General features: G+C 40.1%; 2 protein-coding genes across 3 annotated transcripts; one reads left to right on the plus strand and one right to left on the minus strand.

Moving 5' to 3' along the window:
• Window positions 1–1,501: 1,501 nt before the first annotated feature.
• On the plus strand, window positions 1,502–16,553 carry gusb (glucuronidase, beta). Of its 2 annotated transcripts, XM_056396805.1 has the most exons (13): window positions 1,502–1,795; window positions 2,610–2,795; window positions 2,886–3,067; window positions 4,046–4,188; window positions 4,352–4,539; window positions 5,766–5,918; window positions 6,098–6,276; window positions 7,866–8,012; window positions 8,558–8,642; window positions 10,091–10,267; window positions 10,348–10,483; window positions 11,211–11,409; window positions 16,198–16,553. In XM_056396805.1, the coding sequence occupies exons 1-12, from the start codon at window positions 1,580–1,582 to the stop codon at window positions 11,360–11,362; spliced, it is 1,944 nt and encodes a 647-aa protein (XP_056252780.1). In that variant the 5' UTR covers window positions 1,502–1,579; the 3' UTR covers window positions 11,363–11,409; window positions 16,198–16,553. The 2 variants fall into 2 exon arrangements, with proteins under 2 accessions (XP_056252780.1, XP_056252779.1); XM_056396804.1 differs by lacking the exon at window positions 16,198–16,553 and having other exon boundaries at window positions 11,211–12,780.
• On the minus strand, window positions 13,670–24,546 carry vkorc1l1 (vitamin K epoxide reductase complex, subunit 1-like 1). The gene is made up of 3 exons (XM_056396806.1): window positions 24,298–24,546; window positions 20,321–20,430; window positions 13,670–18,133 (listed from the first exon to the last, which is right to left on the minus strand). Exons 1-3 carry the CDS (start codon window positions 24,519–24,521, stop codon window positions 17,907–17,909), a joined length of 561 nt encoding a protein of 186 aa, XP_056252781.1. The 5' UTR covers window positions 24,522–24,546; the 3' UTR covers window positions 13,670–17,906.
• Between the last annotated feature and the right edge of the window lie 1,931 nt (window positions 24,547–26,477).

The raw sequence follows: 26,477 nt of genomic DNA on the forward strand, positions 1-26,477 counted from the left end.
TGACAAGGTTGATGCATTTCCAGCTTTTCCTTCATGTCAAAAGTCCATCCTTTTATTTTCTTCTGCTTATTCAGGTCGGGCCACAGTGGCAGCAGGCTGAGCAAGGTGAGACATCCCTTACCATAGCAACGCTTTCCAGCTCCTCCTGGAGGATCCTGAGGCGTTCCCATGCAGACCAGCTGGGATATGTGATCCCTCCAGCGAGTTCTGGGTCTACCCCGGGGTCTCCTCCCAGTTGGTCGTCTCCAAAGAAAGGCGCCCTGGAGGAATCCTAATCAGATGTCTGAGCCACCTCATGTCAAAAGGTGTATATTCATTTAAAATAGAAAGAAACATCATGATAAGACTGTTGTGTTTTAGGGTTTTAATCCTGTTCTGTGCAAAAATCTGCAGATATTAGGTATCTGTAAGTGGGTTAATATAACAATATAACATTCTCTATTTATCACATTAAGATCATAGCAAACCCCTCTCTCCAAACACACTGCAGTGTATAGTCCCAGTATTTCCACCATGATTCAGCCATACTGGCCGTCCAAAAAACTGACAACTGAAGGCACTCAGAGGGAGCAGACCTCCACCAAGGCCAATGTCAAACAACATAGACCAGACTTTAGAGGAAAAAAAATCAAATTCATAATAAATGATCTGGATCTGGCCCAAGATCTAATGGGTTCTTCCCTGGCCCATGCCCCCTCCCTCCAAGTTCAATGCAAATCAGTCCAGTACTTTTTTTTTTTTTTTCAAACAAACAAGCAGTCAGGTGAAAACATGACCTCCTTGACTGAGGTGACAGTGATCTCATTTTATACCTTTATTGGCACTTTAATGGCAGACAGATGGCAGCACATGAGAGGAGACACAGATGGGGAAGACAAGTGGAGAGGGTCTCCAGCCTGCCCCTACCTGTCTTTTCTACTTTTCTTGAATAAAGTTTTTGTTATCATTATAAAATCACCATAAACAGAGGGGTCAAAGAGCAGATGGTTGCCCCGGGCCACGCAGCATCTCAATCAATCCATGGCTTTTGAAAACTGGAGGGAGGTTTGTGGACGTGGAGGCGCTGTTAGACACAAAGTCACTGAACTGACGCGTCTGTGCTTCACACTGATGTACGCGTGTCTGGCGCCATCTTGTGTCATGCATGCTCTGGTGCAGCACTGAGTGACAACTTTAAACCAGGGGTGAGAAAATTTTGATGAATGTGAGTCCTCTTTGTGTCTTTTCTTTTTACGGCCTTGACTATAGCCAGGCCGGGGCTTTTAATTTGGTGGGGACATGATGCTTCATTTGCTTCCTGTGAGCTATAACTTCCAAAAATATAAATGTATATTAAATGTATTTTACATTTATAAAATAATCAGTTTCACATTACATTCACTACTGGGTGGGGCATAATATGGTGTTTTATAAAATGTTTCATTATATTGGCTATTTTAGCGGGGAATTTCCGACTGTATCAGAAGGCAACGCGAGAGGCGAAGCCGGTCACGTGACTGCAGAATAAATCATGTGACTGGGTGAGCAGCGATAACCGCGGAGTGTGTTTGAGAGTGGGAGCTGAGACTTTTGGCCCAGCATGTCTCCACCTGGAAGACTCGGGCTGCTCGGTGCCCTGTGTCTGTGTTCCGTGTTTGACGCGGTGTGTCTGCTGGACAGCGGCATGCTCTTCCCCCGGGAGTCCTCCTCCAGAGAGCTGAAGGAGCTGAGCGGGCTGTGGAGCTTCAGGGCGGACAAGTCCGCAAACAGGAACCAGGGCTTCGAGAGGGCATGGTACAAAAGTCGCCTGGCAGAGGTGAGCGGGACACAATGAAGCAGCTCGCTGTTTGTTTGACAGTTGAAAAGAGTCCCTCAAAGTAACTCGCAGTCATTTTCAATCAGGTACATTTTAGACCAACCAGTCTAAAAAACAATCATATAGGTCGTTTTTTTTCAGCCCTCTGATATGACCCATGGAGTGTCTGCTGACACAGCGCCTCTCTACTATAATCGTCATGGCTTGGCTTGGTAGTCACTAAAACTACTTGGTAGGGTTTAGGCGCTAAAACTACTTGGTTAGGTTTAATCACAAAAACTACTTGGTTAGGTTTCGTCACTAAAACTACTTGGTTAGGTTTAGTCACTAAAACTGCTTGGTTAGGTTTACTAACTACTTGGTTAGGTTTAATCACAAAAACTACTTAGTTAGGTTTAGTTACTAAAACTACTTGGTTAGGTTTAGGTTCTAAAACTACTTGGTCAGAACCAGTAAACATCATGCAGCCAGTGTATGGGCCGAAAACACAGCACACCAGCTGCAGTTGCAAAACACCAAGTATTTTAAAGTCTGCACAAACTTGCTGCCCTCATCACACTAACACTGTAAGTCCATATGCTGCAGGAATATTGTAGGTAAGGCTTTCTGCTATCAGCCTCTTACTGTCATACCACAGAACTAACATCATTATTTACCATCTCATGTCCAACATGATATCACACTCTCATGTTCATATATCTTATTCAAACATGGTATGATACCATGGTCCCAACATGTATGGCTTTTGACCCTTTAAAATTAAGCAGTCTACTTTGTTGTGAGGTTGTGACCATGGGTTGTTTTATTTTCCTAGACTGGCCCAGTGATTGACATGCCAGTTCCTGCCAGCTACAATGACATCACCCAGGACCCCACACTAAGAGATTTCATTGGCTGGGTGTGGTATGAGCGAGAGGTAGTGGTCCCTGCCCGCTGGGTCGCAGATGAAGGAACACGAGTGGTTCTCAGAGTGGGAAGTGCTCACTATTACTCAGTGGTGGTGAGTATCACGTGTATCTTCCCAGTCAGCTCCACTCAGAGTTGAAAAATAAGTCACCTGCTTCTTCAACATCTGCCTTTACCTTCACAGTGGCTGAACGGGGTGAAAGTGACCGAACATAAAGGTGGCCATCTTCCTTTTGAGGCTGAGATTGGCAGTTTAATCCGCAAGGACCCCAGCACGCCGTGCAGGATCACCATCGCTGTCAACAACACTCTGACCCTGGAGACTCTTCCTCCAGGAATGATCCAGTACATGGACGACCGAACCAAGTAACTTCTCTTTATAGTTTTAATTAAAACACTGATGTGATACTAAAGCTTCATTAGTGAAGTCATTGGTTATCTTTTCAGCATTTAGGTGATACATCTTTTTCCAAGCTTGATCCGAAGCACAATCTTTAAACACACCATGACCCTTTCCCATTAAAACATCTTTTCAGTTTTTTAATATCTTTTAAAGTTTATGAGAAATAGCAGGTTTTAATGTCTATTTTCAGATTTGAATGTTGGTGAACAATCATTACCATTATCAATTAATCAGCAAACTATATTCATGATTAATCGACTCATTGCTTTGTCTATGAAATTTCAGAAAATAGTGAAAAAGTGCCCACAGTAATTCCTCAGACCCCAGCTCGACTTCTAATAGTTTCTTTTATTCAATAAGCAATTCTAAACTCAGAAATATTCAGTTTACCAACATATATAACAAACAAAAACAACAAGTCCTCACATTTGAGCGCCTGGAGACAGTGAATGTTTTTGGTATTTTTGCTTGAAAATGACTGAAACAATGAATTGATTATCAAAATAGTTGCCAATTAATTGTTTTTTGACGTTCACTGTGACTTTATCTTTACCGTATACCCATTTAAAAACTGAGAAGACAGTTCAGCTGCAGTCAATCATTACGCTTCAACTGTTTTTAGTGTTGACACACTGGTGACACTTCAAATTACATTTCAGCTGCTTTCAGCTCTTAAACCTTAATTTAAATGACATTTCTCTTATTTTATTATGTCTCCTGTCACTTCTTGCACTTCAACTCCTTCCTTTGCTTTAACTTTACTTATTACTGTTATTCTAATACATTAAGTAAAATGCTATTTCCATCGTTGTAGACTGATCTCTTCTTTATTCAGAGAACTTTGCTTTTTCTAGTTTATGTAGAATTTAGATGAGATTAAAATGGTACAGTTTCCTGTCGGTGAGTGTTCATGTAATGAGGAAAATGTAATTTCTCATCAGGTATCCTGCTGGTTTCTTTGTGCAAAACATCTACTTTGATTTCTTCAACTATGCTGGGATACACCGCCCTGTGCTGCTGTACACCACTCCTCAGGCGTATGTGAGTGACATCACTGTGGTGACTGACTTCTTGGATAACACTGGTAAATAAATGCAACTAAATACAATGGAAACAGCTAATTAATTTGATTTCACAATTATAAAGTGGTGACTTATTTAAAAACCATAGAGTGAGTGAATATCATCAACATCTATCTGATAGTTTATGTCTGTTTATTAGACATTGCTGTTTCCCCTGTGTTTCAGGTCTGGTTAAATACCAAGTATCAGTCCAAGGTGCTACAACAGCCACCCTGAAGGTCACTTTGATGGACAAAGACAGACACTGTGTCGCCTCCTCCAGCGACCAATCTGGAGTCCTCAAAGTGGTGGATGTCAAGCTGTGGTGGCCGTACTTGATGCATGAGACTCCAGGTTATCTGTACTCTTTGGAGGTAAGACATGTCGAAGTGACTTCTTACCTAAAGTGTCAGATTCCCGTCACATGAACATTGCCACTGGATTTGTGAGAGTGGTCAGAAAGAATCGTCTTTTATTAATTCTAGTTTGTCGGTGTTTCATGCCGTCAACATTTACCACCAGGAAGATCAACACTGCATCCTCCACTTCGTGGTCAAACTGAAGAGATATAATTATAACATGATGTAAAACTTACCCACAGTTATGCTGGAAATAAAGCATCAGGAACGTTTTAAAACAAGGACACAAAAGACATGTTTCAGTAATTCATAACTTTGATCATTTAATGCACAAATTAATTTAGGATACATCATGAATTTCTGTCGCTCATCGTTAATAAATAATCAAGTGACTATGAGTTTATATGATTAGTTAACGCATAATGGATCATGAATCAATAAATGTTAATTAATTACTTCATACATTCATTTATATGCCACTAAATTATCTGGACTCCAGTTACATAGAAAAGGGATTTCAGACCCAGACATTTATATGTCTGCCTGAAACAGAACACGTCTGTTGTCATAGAAACATGAAGCTGGTTTTGACTTGTAGTTGGATGCAAACATCCATATGTTTCTGTGTGACCCAGAACTGAACATACTCCTGACACAGATTCTTTCTCGCTTCGTTACAGTTAAACCGTTGACATGAGCCTAAACTTTCCACTGATTCAGCAACTGGAACCCGCCAGATGTTTTTAGTTTTAGTGCATCGTTCTCTTCCGTGCTGACAAATATCTTTGTGTGAGCAGCTTCTACAATTTTAAATCTGACTCTCATGAGAGCAGCTTCTGTAATCACATACACTCAGTCTATGTGAAGTTTCTCTGCGGCTTGACACAATCACTGCTGCTTTTAATGGCACCTGAAAGTATCCTAAAAGAAGTCTTGACTGTAAATCTCTCAAAGTGAAATAACCTAGAAACAGATGTTGTAAGCGACAGTACCAAAGGTGTTTTTTTTACACCTACCAGTAATGTTTTGCTTATAACTTTACCTTGTGTACGCACATGTACTGTGCATGCTGGAAAATGATCATATGTCACTTGGTTGTTCTCGTCCTCTGATCCTCTACAGTTGTGATTTGTGCAACACTTTAAGTTGTGAACGAGCTTCCTAACGAGCTGTTTCACTCAGCTGAGTTATCAAGAAAATAAACATTTCTGAAATTGTCACTCGTTCTCCTCGAACTCCAGGTTCGGTTGATGGCAGCCGATGGGAGATCAACATATGAAGATGTGTATACTCTGCCGGTCGGCATCCGCACTGTTAACGTTACCAGCACCCAGTTCCTCATCAACAACAAGCCCTTCTATTTCCATGGAGTCAATAAACACGAGGACGCTGATGTGAGTACCACTAGAGGGAAGCAAAAGCTTTACCAAAAGACAAAGCAGCATACCTGTTCTAACATTTAACCTAGCCAGTTCCTTCAGACAACCTCTTACATATAGACATTTACAGGACAAAATGTGCTGGATCCAGTTCAGTAAATTAATCCTCATCTTCCGTTCACCTCGTGCATCAGATTCGAGGTAAAGGCTTGGACTGGCCCCTGATCGTCAAGGACTTTAACCTGCTGAAGTGGTTGGGGGCCAACTCGTTCCGCACCAGTCACTACCCCTATGCCGAGGAGATCCTGCAGATGTGTGATCGCCACGGCATCGTAGTGATAGATGAGTGTCCGGGAGTGGGCATCAAAGACATGTGAGTGTCTCTGTGGGCTTTGGTTGTGTTTGACAGTTCAGAGCAGCATAAACATCTTACTTTGAAAACCTCCTTTCTGCTGTTAAATTAGACAGGGTGATGGTTCATACATAATGTGTTGCTCTAAGTGAGAACAGTCGAGAGATGCTGCCGACTCACAGACTTGACACACCCACACACAAAACAATCTCCATATAAATTTAATCCAGTTACAGCTAATTAAAACAGGTTGCTTCAGTTTGATTTGATCAAAAACAGGCCAGTGTTTTCAGTCTGTCAGTTAAATGTCTGTAGGTACAGATCGAAATCACAACAACCACCAGATGATGTGACATGAGATTTGGTTTGTTTGTTTCCTCAGATTTGTCCTTCAGATTAAAGCTTTCACTTTTTAATATCTCAACATTTACTCGACAGAGTAGTGAAGTTTGGTACACACATTCATGTCCCCATCAAAATGAACTCTGATCACTTCGATGATCCCATCACAGGTCAAAGTCAGTTTGTCCAAAACTTTGGTTTTTGACCAAATACCTCCAAAACTAATGACATAATTACCCTCAGCTGTACTTTTGTTTAGTGCTAATTAAAGACAAGGTTCTCACGGGCCCTTGAAATCCTTTAAAATTGGGGATTTGAGAAAAAAAACAAGTAGACAAAAATTTACACTGGGCATTAAAAGTGCTTGAATTTATATATCTTAAAAAATATAAATTGATGTTAGTAAACAGGCTGCATGCTGATGTCTGCATGTGTCTCTCAGCTCTTCCACTTGTAAATAAGTCTCTGTCTCTGTTGCTCAACTTACACAACATATTGATTTGCTGTGCTGTTGGAGAACGCAGAGAACACCGTCTGCTGTAACTGATCACTGTAACAGCACAGCCGAGAAGTGTTCACACATTCAAGCCTCTTTCTCTCTTTAATTGTTGTCTGTGAGCTTCTGCACAGTCTGCTGGTTCTCAGTATAAAAATTATTAGTTTTAACATGTTTGGTTGTTGAATTTGAGGGAATTAGGCCTGGAAAGTCCTTGAAAAGTCCTTGAACTTGACACTTAAGAAGGCATGTGAACCCTGTTAGAAACTGTTAGCATGCTACCAAACTGAACTAAGATAAGTCATCATGATGGACACAACATCTGCTAAACGTCAACATGTTAGCATGCTGACGTTAGCATTTAGCTCAAAGTCCTGCTGTACCTGAGTACAGCCTCTCAGAGCTGCCAGCAGGACAGTAGCCTCATAGTCTTGGTATTTAGTTGTGTTGAGGGTTTGTGTTAGGAGATCTCTTTACAGCCGGCGTGGACAGGAGGAATCATTACATTCTCAACATACATGTGTGCATGTGAATATCATTTGAAACAGACTCGTGTGAACCTGTCCTTCAAGATATGAGATAAATACAAAACATTCCTACTCAGAGGCATGAGACAACTTGTTGTTTTAATCTGTCACTGATCAGCAGAACAGCTGTCAGGTGTCTCCACTGTTCTTACTTACAGATGTTGATGTGTGTGTAACCTGGCATGATGATGAATCATGGTATGGTATGGAGTGATGGTATGTTTGTCTGTGTCTTTTGTACTTAGTCGAAGTTTTGGAAACGCCTCCCTCAGCCATCACCTGGATGTCATGGATGAGCTTGTGCGTCGGGACAAGAACCATCCGTCTGTGGTCATGTGGTCCGTCGCTAATGAGCCCGCTGCAGAGATGCCCCCTGCTGAATTTTATTTCAAGTGAGTACTGAGCACTGCACTGAATGCATCCACCCATTAAACCGTTCACACTCAAAGTGACTGTTGGGGGTTTTTTTTATCTTTATTTGATAGTTGACAGACAAAGAACTGGGCCACCAGGACGATCCTGAAACCTGTAAAGAAAATGTAAAGCATTTAACTGTCTGTGTGTGTCAGTAGCAGAGGTTCTGGTTTGTTTGTCAGTCGCAGCCTATCCCTTTTCCCTGATGGCTGGAATGCAGTAAGAGTAGTCATGAAGCCGTCCTGAACACCAACAGCTGGAGCTCAGTTATGGCCTGAGGCCTCAGGGAGACAAACGGGGCGAACAAACAGTGGACCTGCCAAACCGCCGCACTCATTCAGAGAGGCGGTGAGGTGTGAATGAAGAACAAAGCACAGTTTCTTTGGATTACATGAATATAACAGGACAGTTTGAATCAACTGTTAGCGGTGCCATCGTTGTGATTATTCATCATGTCGATGTAACGCACCTGAACACCTCACATGCCACGTTCACTGTTCAGTCACCTTTGTTTTTCTTACAGGACCTTGATAAAACACACTAAAGCTCTGGACCCGACCCGGCCCGTCACTTACATCACTGACAGTAACTACGCTCGGGACAAAGGGGTGAGTTTTTACACCACTCATCACACAGTATCCACAGTAACCAACCTGCAAACCTGCACAGGACATCGGCTCTCATGTTTATTATTTGGAATATTTGTAGTAATTATTTTTATTGATGCAAGTGTGTGACTTTTTATTTGCAGTGGGAGTGTAAAAAGTTTTTGTTCTTTAGTAAGAGTAACAACAGCGACTGGAAATCTTGTTTTCACAAACTTATTAACTTGCTGCGGTGATGTAGTCGTGCACTTCAGGGCGTCTCAGTACCCCGTGACATCACTGTGGGGTCTGGTTACAGGTGTAACGTAGTAAACATAGTGTGAGATACTAACAGTTTACATTTTACGGTCAGATATTGAATCCTTTCACATTTTTTATCATTAATGAGAAAATATCAATGCTTGATAACAGTCATTTTAATCCTGCTCATTTGGTCTGAATTGTGCATCAACATTTTAAAGCGCTTGAAAAATTGGTTTAGAGTCTTAACGTTGAATATTCATGACTAAATAAATAAATATTCAAGTTCAACTTTGGAGAAAACATGCTTTGTCACTATTACATAATTGAACTCAAATAATCTGCTTGATCTGGACTGTGTGGGTGTGGCGTGATCAGATTTGACTGATTGTGCATGAACAGACAGAGCCACGTCTGTCATCAGATTCTGATTCAAAATGCTAAATCCTGATTGGTGCCCAGTAGTAAGTGATGTGACCGTTAGCCCCGCCCACGTCAAGTAAAATATCCAATCACTCACTGGAAGGTGATGCAGAAACATGTTTTTAAGCACTGATGAGGAATCAGACACATTATACTGAAATGTTATAAATGCTGTAAACAATATTGCTGAGTAAGACTAGTCATGTGCCTCTCAGTGCTGCAGGTCAGCTCATGACACGTGACTGAATACATGAACATAACGGCCTCTAGTGAATCAGATTAAGTGCCAGATGAACAATAAGGGATTAAAAGTGGAGTTGTGGAGGTATCTGTCAGTTTTATCTGTTCAAATTCCGAAGCTGTGCTGTGTTGTGTCCTGTTGCTGTGAGGAAAAAGCTTTCAGGGCGATGTTTGTAGCTCAAAGCCACTGATTAGTTTGGAAAGGTTTGTAATTTGGCAGAGTGAATACAGCACCTCTCAATTCACTGTTCAATCTCTGACGGACAGACTGACAACACATAGTTCCTCATATTTGCAAAAGTGTAAAAGGCAAAGACACAATGTCACATGAATAATGCTACATATTTTTTCTTAATAGCTAATGACCACTAGTTGAAAATTCCCTGTGTGCACATGAATGAATAAATGAATCTGTGAGAAGTTGATGTTATTGTCACTCACAGCCGTTATTTGTAAATTTGATCCAACTGTGATTAACAACATGAAAGTCACGGATGTGTTGGAGAGTATCTCTACAAGTCACGTATCGTCTTACGTCTTGTCCTCAGGCTCCTTATGTGGATGTGGTCTGTGTAAACAGTTACTTCTCCTGGTACCATGATCCGGGACACTTAGAGGTCATCCCCATCCAGCTCAACACTCAGTTTGAGAACTGGTACGGAAAGTACCAGAAACCCATCATCCAGAGCGAATATGGAGCAGATGCAGTGTCGGGGCTTCACAATGTGAGGATTAACAAACATACACACAGTATTTATATTTACTTTTTGTTTGCTCATGAGGCAGCTTGCTTCTCACTTCCCAGGATCCACCCATGATGTTCAGTGAGGAGTATCAGAAGATAGTCCTGCAGAACTACCACGACGTGTTCGACCAGAAGAGGAAGCAGTACGTTGTCGGTGAACTCATCTGGAACTTTGCTGACTTCATGACTGCACAAGGTACGACAGAGACATATCACAACGACCTGTAGAGCCTCAACTGTCAACTCTCCCAGTTTATACAGAAAAAACACACCCTGCACTGAACAGCTGATCCTGAGAGGGACACACTGACAGGGGGGGGCGGGTTCTCACTGTCATATCATTAACCTGCTTATTGTGTGGACATTGCTGTGTAGGAATCATGTAGTTTACGAATCATGCTCCATGTAAACATCATAACATGATCCACACCTGCACCAGGAACTCTTCAATATCGAGAAAAATATGATGAACAATACTAAAATACACTGCACAGAATATTACAGACAATCAGCAGGTTATATTTTCTTATTGCAGAACTATTCAGCTGTAAAACATCAAAGTACTTTAACTTATTGTAATGCAGGCTGTCAATGTGCACGGTAAGCTGTATAATAAAGGAAAAGTCATTTAGAGTTAAAATAATAATTGGATGATAAAACCTGGTCAGGACATCTGTAAGTGAAACTTCATACTGATGACACCTGCAGCTCAACACAAAACTGAGACTGGGAGTCGGAACAAACCTGAGCTCAGAACCATACAGGAATATTAATAACCTGGTTAACTGGTTAATAAGTAACCTGGTTTCTTGTATATTATAATTATTGATGATTATTGAACATATAAAATAACTAATTGTCAGAAGTTGAATAAAGTTATATTTAAAATATTATTATAATAGAAATATGTCTCGTGTGTGCAGGGATCACCCGTGTGGTGGGGAACAAGAAGGGTGTTTTCAGCAGGCAAAGGCAGCCCAAAGCAGCAGCCTTCCTCCTGAAGGAGAGGTACTGGAGACTGGCCAACGAGACGGGCAGACTCCCGCCATGGACCAAGTACCCCTGCTCGCTCTGACACTCGCCGCTGTTGCGGCACCCAGTCCAGGACGGCCTCGACGTCATGTGAGCACTTTGCCTTGTGGGAAAATGCTGGTAAAATTCAGTCAGTTTCACATCCAGTGTTGAAAACTTCCTTAGAAACCATTTCAGTGTGTGTGCACCTCAGGTCAAACCACCATGAAACACAACTTAGCCATGCTATTCCTGTGGTCTGCACTCATCAACCACCACCACCACTACATTCATGTTTTTAACAGCAATCTGGAAACATATAAAATGTTTTTGTTGCTGATTTAAAAAGAGCTTCATCATTTGCAAAATTCACAATTTCTAATAATAATTGTGATATGGTTTCCTGAGGACACACCCGAGTTTAGACTGAGGGGGAGTTCATTTAGTTGTTACAGGATATTCTGGCACAGATATGAGGTGGTGTGTTGTAAACTGCTGTCATAAAAAGGTCAGGTCAAAAACCAATCAAGGCCTTCTGCATCAAAGATTAGCTCTGACCTTTTCTCCAGGCAGATCACATGAGCTCACCTGGCAGACAAAGGACATAACTTTACAAAGACACTGCAGGAAAGAAGGTCCCACACTAGCTCCTCTCCTGCTTCCTCTAAGGAAACAGTAACGATCAGGAGTTTGACAAAACACCGGTGCTGGAAGTCAAATCTGGGCTTTGTACCAACAGTCTGATCTGACTGCGTGTTTTTAGGATTCTTCAAAAACTTTATACATGTAATGTTAATGTGGATCACAATGCTGAATCTAATCATAAAAGTGCTTTATTTTTATATATATATGAAAATAACTGAAGAAAAATCAATTTTGATATGAATCAAGTATTAAAGAGAAAACAGTGAACAGCTCCGTTGATGCAAACAGAGGGATTGAGGGATTTTATCATTTTCAACATTACTGTCAGAGCAGTTCTGTAGCGCACGCTGACGTACACGTTACTGTCTTCATGCTGTCTCTCCAAACCGCTGTGACGGGATGTTTCCGCTCTCAGACCTTTGGGTGCCGCTGTTTAAACCAGAGGTTGAAGTGACGTGTTGATTGTTGACGGTGGCGTGACTCTAATCTTTTCACTGTCACTATCTGCTTGGGCTTTTGGCCTCATTACACGATTGACCTTTGTGTTACAGCTGGGCAAATACTGAATATTCAAATTCCACTTTTGTTTTCTTTTCAAACAGAATATTAACTTACAAAACATTTAATGAAGTTCTTTCATTTGTCATCATGTGAGAAGCAATAAAAAGCCTTTTCGGGCACTTTTTTTTTTCCTCTCGTTGCAAAGCTTTGTTTGGATTTGTTCCAGCTGTTATTGCTGTTTACACAATAATTGTGTTTCATAACTTAATTCATGTGTCATTAAACACGCCATTCTTTTAAACATTAAAACCAATCCAATAAACTGAATCAGGATCAGCGCTGATCCACATTTAATACTTTTTTTTTTTGGTCACACTGACATCAAGGTTTAGTTCTTTTAGCTACTGGAGGGAAACTGTATGTTTTTAATATCAAGTTCAATAACATTTTATTGCTTCTGCATCCAGTATTGACTTCGATGATTGAATCTGAATCCTTTACATTGTTCTTTGCTAAAAAAAATAAAAAAATAAAAAGATAAAATACCTGATAACAAATTGTTAGAATGAGTTTGACCCATGAAGTTCAGGTTACTCGTCGGGGCAGAGCTACTCGGTCTGAGAAGAATTTCTGTGGCTCTGCAGGAGTTTTCAAACTGAACCTGGATCTCAAACATAAAGGATAAGTTCACAGTTTTTCACGTCTGTCTCGGAACAATGGTCCAGTGCCCATATGAACATGGAAACAGGTTTTTCTTGCTGTAAAGTTCATAGTGGCCAGTCAGTGATCCTGTCACATTATCCACTGAGAGACTTGGGCACGAAACCTAAAGTTCTAGTTCTGTTAAAGAATGACGTCCAAAGTTTATCTGAAGATAAAAATTAATCTTCAGCTGACTGAGTCGAAACAAGTGGATCATTCACGATTAATGTTTTCACTGTTTGTGTTTCTGCAGATAGTTTCCTTTCTGAACTGTGAGGGACAGTTACACAAATAGAGATTTAGTATTAAAAAGACTTAGTTTATATTAGACAGCTGAAGCCTCGTTTTCATTGAAGATCAACTCTGGGATACGTTAATGCTTAGAGAGAACAGCCAGTATGAGCAGGAGTGATGATGGTAAACTAAACCTGTTTCAGTGTTCATACAGGCATCTGACTATAGGCGTCATAGTAACAACAGTATCCCTCCTTCAGTTTAGTCATTCAAATAAGAAGATGACGTGTCGTTTCAGAGGGAATGTTTTAATGGTAGATAATTTCCACATGACAATGACACAATTAAAAATGTACTCATGTCAACCTTTTCCACAGTTTTCCCTTAAGATAAGATGGATTTAAACAGATTACTTTTTTCGTACCCTCCTACCATTCCTGTAACACTTTTTTCCATGTAAGAAAATACAGCATTTTAAAACATATTTGGCAATACAGAAGCAAACCCGGTAAGTTTTCCTCCACAAAGAAATTTAATAAACATTTTATGCTGACACATGGATTCCTAGCCCTCCAACCCCTCAACGTTTTTGTTTTTATTTTTTTAAACTAAAGTAACCCAGAATGTTAACAGTCTATACAGCTAAAGGGCATAATTAATGATGAAAAAAGAACATTACAATCGTGTAGTTTAACAGAGTGTAATTTAGCTAACAAACATGTCCTAGCTAGACGAAATAAAGATCAAAATTATATAGTGGACTTGAAGGAAAAAAGGAACGGCCATTGATTTGACAGGGCATTTTGTCTGGCAATTTCTGAGTAGATTCTTGCACTGACATTGGATATTAAATCTTTGGGAATTAACCAATTTCTCAATTACATTTTAAGGAAGGCAAGCAGAAGTGCCCGTTACAGTTACCATTCTTCGTTTTACAAGGCTATTACTGTTGCTCGTCTTTGGCTCAAGGCCTAGTGATCAAACAGAAGGCACTTTTGTTGGCGTTGGTGATGCAACTAACATGGCAGTTATACCTCAGGGCCTAAATGAATTTTCATGAGAATGCAGTATCGATCCTTTTTGACCTTTTTTATGACATTAAATCATCACACAACATGGTGATCCTTTTACCAGCAAAAGATTCCAAACATTTAACATCCAAATTCCTAACTCCTTTCTTCAAAGTAACCGGACACAACTAGTGTAATAGGCTTGCATACGACTGGAACCATTAACGTAATCATAGGCTACCTAATGTACCCTTGTCAGTTCTATGGTCAATACTCACAGGACCCATAGTTGTGGCCAAAAAAAACAAACTATCAAGTAATGTCAGTTCGACTTCTCTACATAAAAAACTTTGACTTGTGCAAGTGAATCCATAGGAGACTTGTCTTATGTGTGAGTGCACAGGCTTTCCCAGAAAAACGACAAAGACAAAACAGTGTTGTGGTTGTGGAGTCAGGTTCTGAGTTTAGATGAAAAACGACCTGATGTAAACCTGACCAGGCAATACTGTGTGAGGAAGATCTTAAAGATGACTTTGCCAAGACATGATGGAAACATTTAAAATCATTATGTGGACTACAATGCAGCTTGTTTAGGGACTGTACTGGTTTTTGCACGTTTTTCGCCACTTTACTACCAATCGCGTCAACTTAGCATGAACAACTGAAAACCAATTTCCAAAGCAAATCATATGAGTTTGAATGAGTTTCTCTTCCAGGCAGCAACTGGTTCACATTATTTTCTGCGTGGTATCAAAATCCAAGTTGCAAAGATTTGATATTTGCTTAAAGGGGAACTGCACTGATTTTACACATCAAGTCAATTACATTAAAAAGCAAAGTTGTATAAAGCCGAGAGGGAGCTGGACAAATCTGAAATGTTTGAAAATGAAACTAATCTGGGAGTGTGAGATTTGTAATAGGCTTTCTAATTGTTTTTTTTACTCAAGCCGGGAGAAGAAGTGTTGACCTGACAAACGCCATAAATAATCCTCAGTGTAAGAGATGGAAATGTGCGGTCTCTTAACGCTTCACGTCATCCCGCGGTCGAATGAATGGAAAGCGCTGTCCGTAGGAAAAAGTATTTCACAAATAACACACATTCTGCTTTGGAAGATGGTCAACAGTGATGTCAAACAGCCCGTATATATGAGACGTAGTAACTGGGTCACAACGTGTAAGAACAGAAACAATTTCGCTTTGACAATATCCCAGACAAAAAAAAAAAAGTATCACCTCAATTTCCACCTGATGACTTCATGTTTGACAAGAAGCTCGTCACTGAAATGACTGTCGCTGTCATCGCGACGTTAACCTCCACCCTATAAAACAGCCGTCTACTTAAACACGAAGGGGCGTGGAGACTAGTGGTGATGGAAACTATTAACAAGCTGGTTTAACACCACAGATGAATCACATTATACAGTTATTACTACGACTGTTAGATAGATCCTCGACAGTGTGTGTAAGATTGTCCGATGGCCAACATATACTTAAAGCCAGGAGATAGTGTACCATGCATCTGACAGGTAGGATACTTTAATCAGTGGATTCTGGATGGAAGAGAGACGATGGTCCTACTCCGTCACTCAAGTGACAATATTGTAGATTTCTAGCAAAGCCAGTACGAGCTGCGTTTGCTTCCCCCCCATTCTGTGATCCATCTCTGTACAGACCTCACTGTGTTAGATCAACCACTTCATGAAAAGCGTCTGTGTGACCTGGATGTCATTTCTACTGGAGCAAAAAAAAAAAAAAAACCCCTCCAAACTCCACATATGGCTTAACATACTGTTTTGTTTTCTTACAGAATCTTCACCCTCGTTGCTCTTCTGCCGCTCGTGACAACAAAGTAAAACATTTTCCAAAGTTTTGTTCACGTCCTGCAAATGAACCGTAACTCAGCTTGGCAAGATCACCGTTACCGTTCACTTGTATACAGGCCTGGACAGTGAACAAACGCCAGATGAACATTAAAGAAAGTGAAACAGAAAGATTAGAGATGCTTCTGCCACCAGGCCACTCTACTGTTGAGCAGACAATCACAGTGTAGCAGCCTTTCGCTACCTCATGAGACTCTGTTAGGGAGGGAGAAACACTTCACTGGTATCTGAATTTACAAAACCGTGGTCAGAAAAATAAAGCCTTGGACCTGTGACATTAAAATGAGCAAAACTGGTGTTAACATGACATCACCCCCCCACCCACCCCCAAACAAAACATTAAAAAAAAGAAAGAAAGAAAAAAAAAAAGGTAGTTCACCTTAACACTCCTTTAGGCACATAAGTCTTTATGGATCCCACTTGTGTGGTGGTCAGGAATGCTTTTCACACTATAACCAAACCAAAAACAGGGTGAGGGTACCTTTATGCAAACTTGGTGAAAAGAACCTATAGTTCTGTTTAAAAGACTCGTGTCGGTGGCTTCAGATGAGACGGTTACCACTTACAACAAAGAAATCCACACGACTCTGAACCGCATGCCTGACCAGGATTACAGGACAGAAGATGTCCCGAGCACATCTTCAGACTCATCCACCTCCACCGTGACCTCCATCGCTTTTTATTCCAGATTTAACTGATGTTTTCTCCTGTTTTGTCGGTTGTTTTTTTTTTTTCTTCTTCTTCTTCTTTTTTATTTTTTAACCTAAAAAGGTTTGTGTCAACACTAACTCACAATCTAGCCTGGAATATTGCTCAGCAGCTATTTACAGAATTGCAAAACAAACAACCTGACTGATCTACACACAACATCTCACATTGTCCCATGTTTATTTTTAGTGGTCCTCTTCAGAAACAAAGCTACGACAAAGTGTAAACATGAAAAAGAAAAAAAACTATTCTGTATAAATGTTAATCGTTTTGTCCCCCAACCCTGCCATTGAACCTTGTCTGCAAACTGTACGATAACCTTAATGAGTGTTTTTCTAATTTTTCCCATTATTCGGCTCCATGTTTTTAGTGCAGATGTGCTGTGCAGTAATAGGACCTTTCTAACCATTTCAAGTAAACCCCTTTGAATGTCCCGTTTTTCTTCCATTCTGCGATCCTTTGTTCAAAAGAGAGCTGTCCTCCATCGTTCTGTACTGTGGCCCTCTGCCTCTGCTTGGGTTGTTGTGTTTCAGCTATCACACACACGCGCACGCACACACACGCGCACTCACACACATGCGCTCACACACGCACATCCGATCACGCACATCCGATCACACACATGCGCTCACACACGCACACACACACAGCCAGCCCCCTCCTTAAGTGAGTACAATGTTAAACAAGGTAAAAGAAATTAAAAGAAAATCATCTTTCACTTACAAATCCTTCCATGTTTGCAATCAACATTGAGATGTCAGGCCCAACATTTAAGTTAAATTTCTTCATTTTTTTTGAACACACAGCAGAATAAACATTGTTTGGAAGCAAGGTCTCCTGGTGGCAAGTCAAAAGTTCAGAGGTCACATTTCTTTTCTTTTTTTGTGTGTTGTTTGTTTGTCGTTCTTTTCTTGCCGTTCTCGACAGCTTAGTCCTGCTTGGCCTGGAGCTGCTGCTTCCAGGCCTCATTCAAGTAAACCAGTCGCTTGTAGTTGAGAATAAAGAGAATGAAGTTCAGCGCATATGTGGTGATGCAGATGATGCAGAAGTCCTTTAGGACAAAGTAGAGGATGTAGCCCAGGTAGAGCGAACCCATCACCGACAAGATGGATGTCGTCATGAGAATAAGGGCGGCCATTGCACTGACAGTCATTCCTACAGCGAGAAACACAAACTAAGGCTTAGGCAAGTCACCATAAAAAAAAAACAAAAAAAAGACACAACCTTGCAACACACAACCTGATGAGTCTGCTCTGTCACAGAGCTTTCGGCCTCAGACAGTTCTCTATTTATATGATCGGGCTCCTCGTGATGACATTCAGCTCAGACACTGAATAGACTGGTCAGACTATTCTGTTGTCACATGAGGTGCAGTCAGTTCTAAGGCTGACTTTCCTCACTGCTTGTGCTTGTGATATTTCAACAGTAACAATCATTGCTAAACAACAGATCAGGTTTCTCTTTTGCTACCAAAATGTATTCATTCATGTGCCTCATCCCCCCTCTCTGCCTTTACAGTATGAACCTTGATATGAGTCTGGGAGAAACTAATGTGTCCGTTATTCCAGAGCCGTTCTGTACCTGAGGTGAAACACCCAGCTCAACAGTTTCAGATCCTCCTCCACGTGCTTCAGCCTCGTACACTAGGGACCCTAAAGGGATGAATCAACTGCACATCTAAGAGTGGTGACGTTCATAGTGCTCACCATGTTTTACTCATGTTCATTTTGATGATTATTGATAGAAAAAGAAATCCTGACACACCTACAACACTGTGAGCTCCAGAGGTGGACAGTAACTACTGTAAGTACATCTAGTCTGAGATAACTTGTACTTTACTTGAGTGATTTGATTCTACTTATACACTATAAACTTATACCCCACTACATTTTAGAGGCAAATAAAATGCCTCTTGGAGACTTTTTACTCCACTATATTTATTTCACTTTAGTCACTTGTTAATTTGCAAATTCAATTAAAACAAAACATAATCCACAAGTAATTTATGGTGTATTATTACAGATTAAACTACCCAGCATCATATAAAGTAGTAAACACTAATCCCATCTTTACCAGCTGCAACATTACAAGTGATACATACATTAATACGTCAATAATTATAATCCAATAATATATATTATTCTTATTATTTTGGTACTTGGCACTAATATTTTGTGCTCATATTTTACTCAAAACTTTTAACAGTATTTCTACTCAGTGGTACAGTGTATAGAGTACTTGTGATAAAGGTGATAAATGTGTCCATTGTAACAGATGTTTCCTGTAACTATATATATATATATATATATCTGAGTGTATTAGACCATTGTGGATAATGGTGCAAATCAGTAAGGACACATTGTATTTATATTTCTATTGTATTCACCGGTGTTTCGTTTAAACCTTAGTGTCTGGTTATACTGTACAGGAGCAGCATACAATGTCTTGGGGAAAGGTTCAACTTTAAGGTAAAAGTTATGCGGAAGAGAAATTTGGGTCAAAAGTAAAATCTTTTGTCAGCAAACTGTAAAAAGGCATTGATCAGAACTCAGAGCCTTAGTTATGCAGATTTTGGAGTCACGCCTACTCACAAATATTGGACGGTCCAAGGCTGTGAGAATAATCCAAGCTCTGAAACCGAGTGGCGTTGACTTTAATATGGAAATCTTGACCCGCTGAAGCTGTTTGGTTTAACTGGGCTGCTATTGTGTTAGTCAAATGAGTGGTAACTACTGTGGCTAAAAGAACCTCTTGTTCTGTGCTAGCGCCAGGTGGCCAGGCAAGCCTACAGACCACTCCACAGGCAAACATGTCAAACCAGCAAGACTGAGTCAGCAGCACCATCACTGTAAAGAGGGGAGGGGCGACTGTGAATGTAACCAAAGGGGGGAGGAACCTTCAAGTTACAGCACATCACACATAAGGAGAAATATTAATCATGACTCTTAACTGTCGGTGCCAAAATTAGACTGAGACACATACAGTATTATTAATAGTCAAACGTGAAAGAATGAAGCTACAGTAAACACTTCACTAATATGTCATCGCTGCAGAAGTCTGATCAGAAATTCATTAGAATTAGGTCCAAAAAACCCAAAATGTTGATTGTACCTCAGTAGGATGAGCTTCACAAAGAATCAGCCTCTCACCTAACTATATAATTATATTTATACATGGCTTAATGTGATGCCAGTGTCATGTGAGTCAGGTTTTGTCAAATATAGCCATGACAGTGGAAGGCCAAGTATTCTGTCAGCGCTAGATACTGGTGCGATAGCTTTGGAGATCTGTCATCGGAATTTGGAAAACTAACAGATTAGTCAGAGTGAAATGGCATCTTACCTAGTAGGAGCTGAAAGGCATAAAAGACAATCCCATAGACACTGTTGGGTTGGTTCAGTGCACTGTCATTTCCAAAAATTGAGCCCAAGAGTCCAAATCCTTGACCCCACCTAATCAACAGATGGAGAAAAAAAAAAGAGCAAAGAAGAAAGCAGTTACAACTAAAACTGCAGCAAACTAAAAAGACTGGATCATAGTTGAGTGTTAGCAAAACCCAGTGAGTCAGACTATATGACTCAAAAAGAAATAAAATAATAATAAACAAAACACTAGACGGCAACCAGATCCAGGTCAAGTGATAAAATACTTCCCTGAGATACTTATACCAATTTTTGTTTTGCAGGGACCTGAAATACCAGCTGTGTGAGGTTTGCATAGATAGCCAAATGATTATTTACACACAAATACTTTAGTGTTCAACTGTTGAACTAGACCTGCAAGGAATTACTACTTTGCCTAAAAATGTCAAAAAACAATGAAAACAGTTTCTCAGAATCCAAAGTGACGTCTTCATGTGTCTTGTTTTGTCCGACCCACAGATACTGACTTTACAATGACATAAAACAATGAGAAGCAGCAAGTCACACTGGAGGAGCTGCAACAAGAGAACATTTGGCAATGTTGCTATATATTGAAATAGTCGATGATGAATAATCTGTTGATCAATTGACGAATTGATTAAGTCAGTGAACATTCTGATTGATGGATTGACCGGTCACTAAAATATCATTATATGTGCCAAACTTAACCCATCTGGACAGTTTGCCTAGGAGCAAATAAATACTACAAAACAGAAAGCACTTCTTTACCATTACTTTGACTGCAGCGGACAGTCACATTACATGACTTGAGTATTAACACCATAACCCTTTGAATCTCTTATTTCAGAACTCTTTAAGTGCCGTCTCAAGTGGGTGACATTTAATTTGTCCGTGTTTGAGAGGCACCACCACTGGTTAACACCAGGTTTAGTATTTTCTCTAGTCTCCACCTGTAAATACCATCCCCCTGTTCTCCAATAGCTTTAAACCTACAAAACACATAAGGTCTCATGTTACAGTTTGTGCCCAGAGTAAAAGTGAAGCTGTTGTCCAGCTGTGAAGCTGTTTGTCTTAAATTTGATGAGATTCTATTCATGGCAAATTTCAACATCATGTTTTCATGTGCTGATAGATTTCTTTCAAAGAGAACCACAACAGCCAGCAGACTACAAGACATGCATTCATTTTGCTTAATCAAGAATAGTGTTTCACTCTGTCACTCAGAATGGCAACATATTCAACACGCCCACTAAACATATTGCTCTTTCATCTAAGACAACATGTCTAAAATAGTGAATGTGAAGAGTGAGAGGACGTCCAATTAAGCAATGAGCAAGTTCCAGAGTTCCACCACAGAGGACAATTTGAAAATACCTGAACACACACTGTTAATACAGGTGTACCAATATTTATACACCAATTATTGCTTGTTATATTCTTTTTCTTCTTATGTTTTAGTGAGCAATGGAATTAATTCGGTACCAATTCGTAAAGTTTTTCATGTAAGGCCATGCAGCAGGAGTGTGAAGAGGTCGGTTCAATAACTGTGCCTCAGAGAAACTGTCTTAACAACCAGAGTCAACTTCTAAATCGCATTCAATAACACATTTGGGAAAAATATTAAATTAGGAAGGATACAAGTTTTAAAGCCTCCATGCAAGTATATTACGATTTTAAAGTGGTAAAAAATAAATAAATACCATGTCACGGTATCTCTTAGCGTGCGACATGTTTATCAATTTCATTTAATTTAACACTTTGTGTGACCTTATTCTCCTTGAGTAAATGAAATGATGATTTCAAGCTTCCCATTCATTTCAGTACAGCAGACATTCCGGCTAGTGTCTCAAGGCTTTATCTCAAACAGGAAGTATTTGAGAAGACACACACAAAACAAGCAGTTTACTATACAGAACCTATTCAATAAAAGTGCATTACCAAACATAGGACATTCACTTTATCTATGGCTTTTGATGGTAATACAGATTAGACTGCCTGAAAACCAACTGCTATGATTCTTCATTTAGAGCAAGAAAATGATCACATTCAGTCCCTGAAACACAAAAATGCTCACAACTGATGGTTTACAGCCTATTTTAGGTGACAATGGCAAGACTGTCCCTAACACTCAGACAACTCAGTCACTCATTTAACAAATAAGTAATACGTCCCAGACAGATTACATTCCAGGTATTCTGTCAGTATGTGTTCAATGCCAGTACAGACTCTGACTGATTAATTAATAGTTGCATGCCCACAGTAAAGCTGTCATGGCAAATTCAACTAATTAGTTTTATCCAAGTTCTGTGATCTTAAGAATGTAAAGGGATGTTATTTTAAATGACTGGGGCAGGTTGCACAAAATACCTTACGTTTTCTACTTAAGTAGAGCACTTAAGGTTTAATTTCTCTTTAGCTGTGAGAGTTACTTCAGGGTGTTGCACAGAATCTCTTAAGCGGTTCCCTTAGTTCCCTTAAGTTATGGCATTTGCAGCAGTGAAAGATATTTTACAGCTGTAAAATTCTACTGCATTGTTTAGGATGTTTCCTGGTCGCACAACATCATCATCGTCATCTTCTTCCTGGGATGTGTTCATGTTCTTCATTCATCTCCATAAACTCAGCTATGTTGCAGTTAACATAGAGTCAGTGGTACCTTTTGTTTTTTTCCTTACTGTGGTCGCTAAGGTCTTTTGTGCAACGGTTTAACTGACTTTAAGTGATTCCTTAAGTATAAGACTAAGATAAGGAGAAAAGCTTAAATACTTAAGTGAACATTTTAAGGAAACTTTAAGGAGAAGACCTAAGGTGTTTTGTGCAACTGCACCCTAAAGTTTAAGACTAAGGCAAGGAGAAAAGCTTAAATATGTAAGTTAATATTTTAAAGGTTTCCTTAAAATATTCACTTACATATTTAAGAAGACTTTTGTGCAACTGCTTTTATTTTAAGTAAACCTTAACTCAGACTTCACTTAAGGAGTTTTAGGCAACCAGCCCCTGGTTGCTTGCAAACTCATCTTGCTAGTGAAGCAACTCTGGCTATTTGCCCATCAGAAATAAATCAAAACTCTAGCAGCAGCAGCTATATCTGAGGCGCTGGGACTACTTATCTAACTGGTAACAATGTGTGATGGTGAGCAGAACTGAGACTTTCAGGTAGCCAACAATGTTCCAGTTCCCTCCACTGACCTCTGGAGCAGCTACAGTATGTGCACTGTCCCTTTAGGTAGCCAGGGTGTAGGATTTAACCCCTTGGACTGACTTCCTAGCTGCCAAGTGACATTAGCACGACAGCTAATGACAGCAGTGTGACAGCGACCGCGAGCGCTAGCTTGCAGGTTAAAAAGTTAGGCTACCCAAAACTATCAACATAAACCAGATAACCTCCAGAAACCCCGGTGTTGGTCGGCGGAATGAATGGCTTCATACAACACCAACACACACACACACACACAACATCGTTAGTCTGAGCAAGCTATCGTTAACTTTGTGCTTGAGTTGGTGTTACAGATGTTTTATCTTTACATACACAAACAGCAGCCGTGCGACCAGTTAACATTAGCAATCAGCAATTCATCAATTCATAATTTAACGATGCTGACGGCTCACTGCTCTTAGCTAACTGGCTAAGAAGTATAAAATGGGTTTCGTTAGCTAACGGTTAGCAAAGTTAGCTTCGTCGAGCTAACTAGATAGCAGATGATGTGCCTATTAAATGATAAGCTAACAGTTAACTTATTTCAGACAGGCTACTTCACTAACATTCAGCTCGCAGCACGCCAGCAGTTACGGTTTACAGTTAGCGTTAACTGCAGCGGGCAGATGTTAGCTGGGTGCATTTGACAGTTTGAACCGCGCAGCCCTTCCCAGATTGCCACAATAGCAGCCAGCTTCATTGAGCGCCACTGTAGGCGCTCTTTGCTGAATTCAAATTACCTTGAGCTGAACACTTTTGAACAGCTGATGGAGCTGCTGACGTCGCACATAGCCGTGTAACTCGGATCCCGAGCCTTTTCCCTCTCGACGTGAAAAGCATATAGAGACAACAGTATGCCTAACAGGCAAACAAGAAGCCTAGCTATTCTTTCCCACCGAGGGGTGGACACTCTCAGGACGGGCGCCGCCATCACTCTCTGGCCTAGCTGGAGACACGCATACATACGCAGCCAGTTCGCCTGTGAGACAGAGCAGCGACGTGGAAAAGCGTCAGGACGTGCCTCACCGTGAGGGGCGGGGCCGCTGAGCTGAGGAGCAACAGTACGGAACATCTACACTGAGCAGGGCTCTGCGGAAACATCATATAACTGATTAAATAATGCACATTTTACTGGTCATACACAGGTTTCTAACAACACACTGTGATTATTATTCTTACTCATATACTGGGTGTAATCTCTATATTTTTGTTTTTTAGTTATTTTTATTTTTTTGCACAATTTAAAATACACAGAAAATGACAGGAAACAAATAGCATACAGTGCAGGGAGAGGAAAAAGCCCAATGGGCTTATTTAAATCCTCCACCTAAGTAATGTTGAAATATCACAAAATTATAAAAGTACAAAATGTACATACACGAAAATAACGCGACTACATAAAAAAGATTAGAAACGAATAGATTTAAAATATATATAATAAAATTAAAAGCAATAATGGAGTGTACATACAACATGCCACTGAGAGTTGCTATGTGCAACATAAACCATCACCATATAAAGATCCAAGGAAGTAACTTCCTTTATATTTCCATAGACCCACAACAGTCACTGACTGTCTTTAACTTTAAACTACAAAATAATGACACATTTTACAGCAAATCTATTTGTTTGACATGCTGTTTAATTTATCATAAACTGCATATACACAATACTTGTCCAAGTATTCATAAAACAAGAAAAACAGAAAAGAAAGGGGGAACATGGCGCATGGACATGAGAGGACAAATACATATAAAAAGTGAAATTACCTGGAACAACTTTCTTTAATAACAAACACAAAATATTCATTAAACCATGTCCATATTTTCCTTTTCCTGGATCTGAGCTAAGCGCGGTGCAGCCATGGTCACGTGACTACATGTATATAAACACAAGGTGACATCATGTGTTTACTCTCTCCGAGACTCGTCTGGTAAAAACTACTGTACTCCGTGTCCAAATGGCGACAGACCTGGAAAGATTTGTCTCTTTCGAGGAGGCGCATTACGATCAATACGACTATTACAACCTGCATGAATACTCGTGCCATGCCGGAGGCAAAGGGAGATCCAAGAGAGAAATCGAGCTGAACACAAACCGCCATTCCCCCGCGGGACACGAGAGAAAAATAGCGGAGAAATTTCACAACAGCGAAATGAAACGCAGAAGAACTAAGAGCTCGTCGTCTTGATGGCTTTCCTCGAGGTTTACAGGTAATGTTGTCTCTTTGTAGCCTGAAAGCCCTCTGTTTATTAAACCCTAGGTCCCTGTGATAAAAAAAATAAATAAATAAACTACCTGCTTCTTGCATATTTGCATAAACGAGATCCGGTATATTAGTCCAGCAGATAACTCCCAGAAATGTGAGGTGAACAATGTGTGCTTTTATCGCAGAAGCAAACATTTCCCGTTTAACATGTTTTTATGCCACCTATTGTTTGTATCATGATAAAAACAGACTATGCTCCATTTTTTTTTTTTTTTTGCAAAGCCTGAATAACTGCTGATATTTTCGATGCATTAAAATTGGATTAGGTGTCGCCATAATTCATGCCAGCGTGGTATATATAAAAAAAATGAAAATGATTAGTCAACCTACAGACAACAGCAAACTAATCAACGATAATTTGCATATTTTATTGATTGTTTCAGTCATTTTTAATCCAGCTGCCCCAGCTTTTCAAATGTGACCGTGTCCTGTTTTCCCTGTTGTGCATTGTAAATGGAAGATCTTTGGCTTTTGGACTGTTGTTCAGACAAAACAAGCAGGTGGAATATGTCAACATGTGTTTTAGAAAATAGCGATAGACATTTTATAAAGCAAATGATTACTTGAGGATAAAATCTTTTGATAATGAAAATAACCTTTAGCTGCAGGATGTGTTTTGTGATGACCATTTATTTATGATTTCTCCACAGA

The sequence above is a fragment of the Seriola aureovittata genome, chromosome 15 (genome assembly GCF_021018895.1).
Source record: "Seriola aureovittata isolate HTS-2021-v1 ecotype China chromosome 15, ASM2101889v1, whole genome shotgun sequence".
NCBI classification, from domain to species: domain Eukaryota; kingdom Metazoa; phylum Chordata; class Actinopteri; order Carangiformes; family Carangidae; genus Seriola; species Seriola aureovittata.

Bases quoted from the DNA above. Each gene is read 5' to 3' on its own strand.
- gusb (XM_056396805.1), top strand. From the start codon at position 1,580: ATGTCTCCACCTGGAAGACTCGGGCTGCTCGGTGCCCTGTGTCTGTGT. The intron at 2,796-2,885 runs GTGAGTATCACG...TTACCTTCACAG, and splicing joins CTCACTATTACTCAGTGGTG to TGGCTGAACGGGGTGAAAGT. The intron at 4,540-5,765 runs GTAAGACATGTC...CTCGAACTCCAG, and splicing joins GTTATCTGTACTCTTTGGAG to GTTCGGTTGATGGCAGCCGA.
- vkorc1l1 (XM_056396806.1), bottom strand. From the start codon at position 24,521: ATGTATGCGTGTCTCCAGCTAGGCCAGAGAGTGATGGCGGCGCCCGTC. The intron at 20,431-24,297 runs GTAATTTGAATT...TCTGTTGATTAG, and splicing joins TCAAAAGTGTTCAGCTCAAG to GTGGGGTCAAGGATTTGGAC. The intron at 18,134-20,320 runs GTAAGATGCCAT...TTCTCGCTGTAG, and splicing joins TGCCTTTCAGCTCCTACTAG to GAATGACTGTCAGTGCAATG.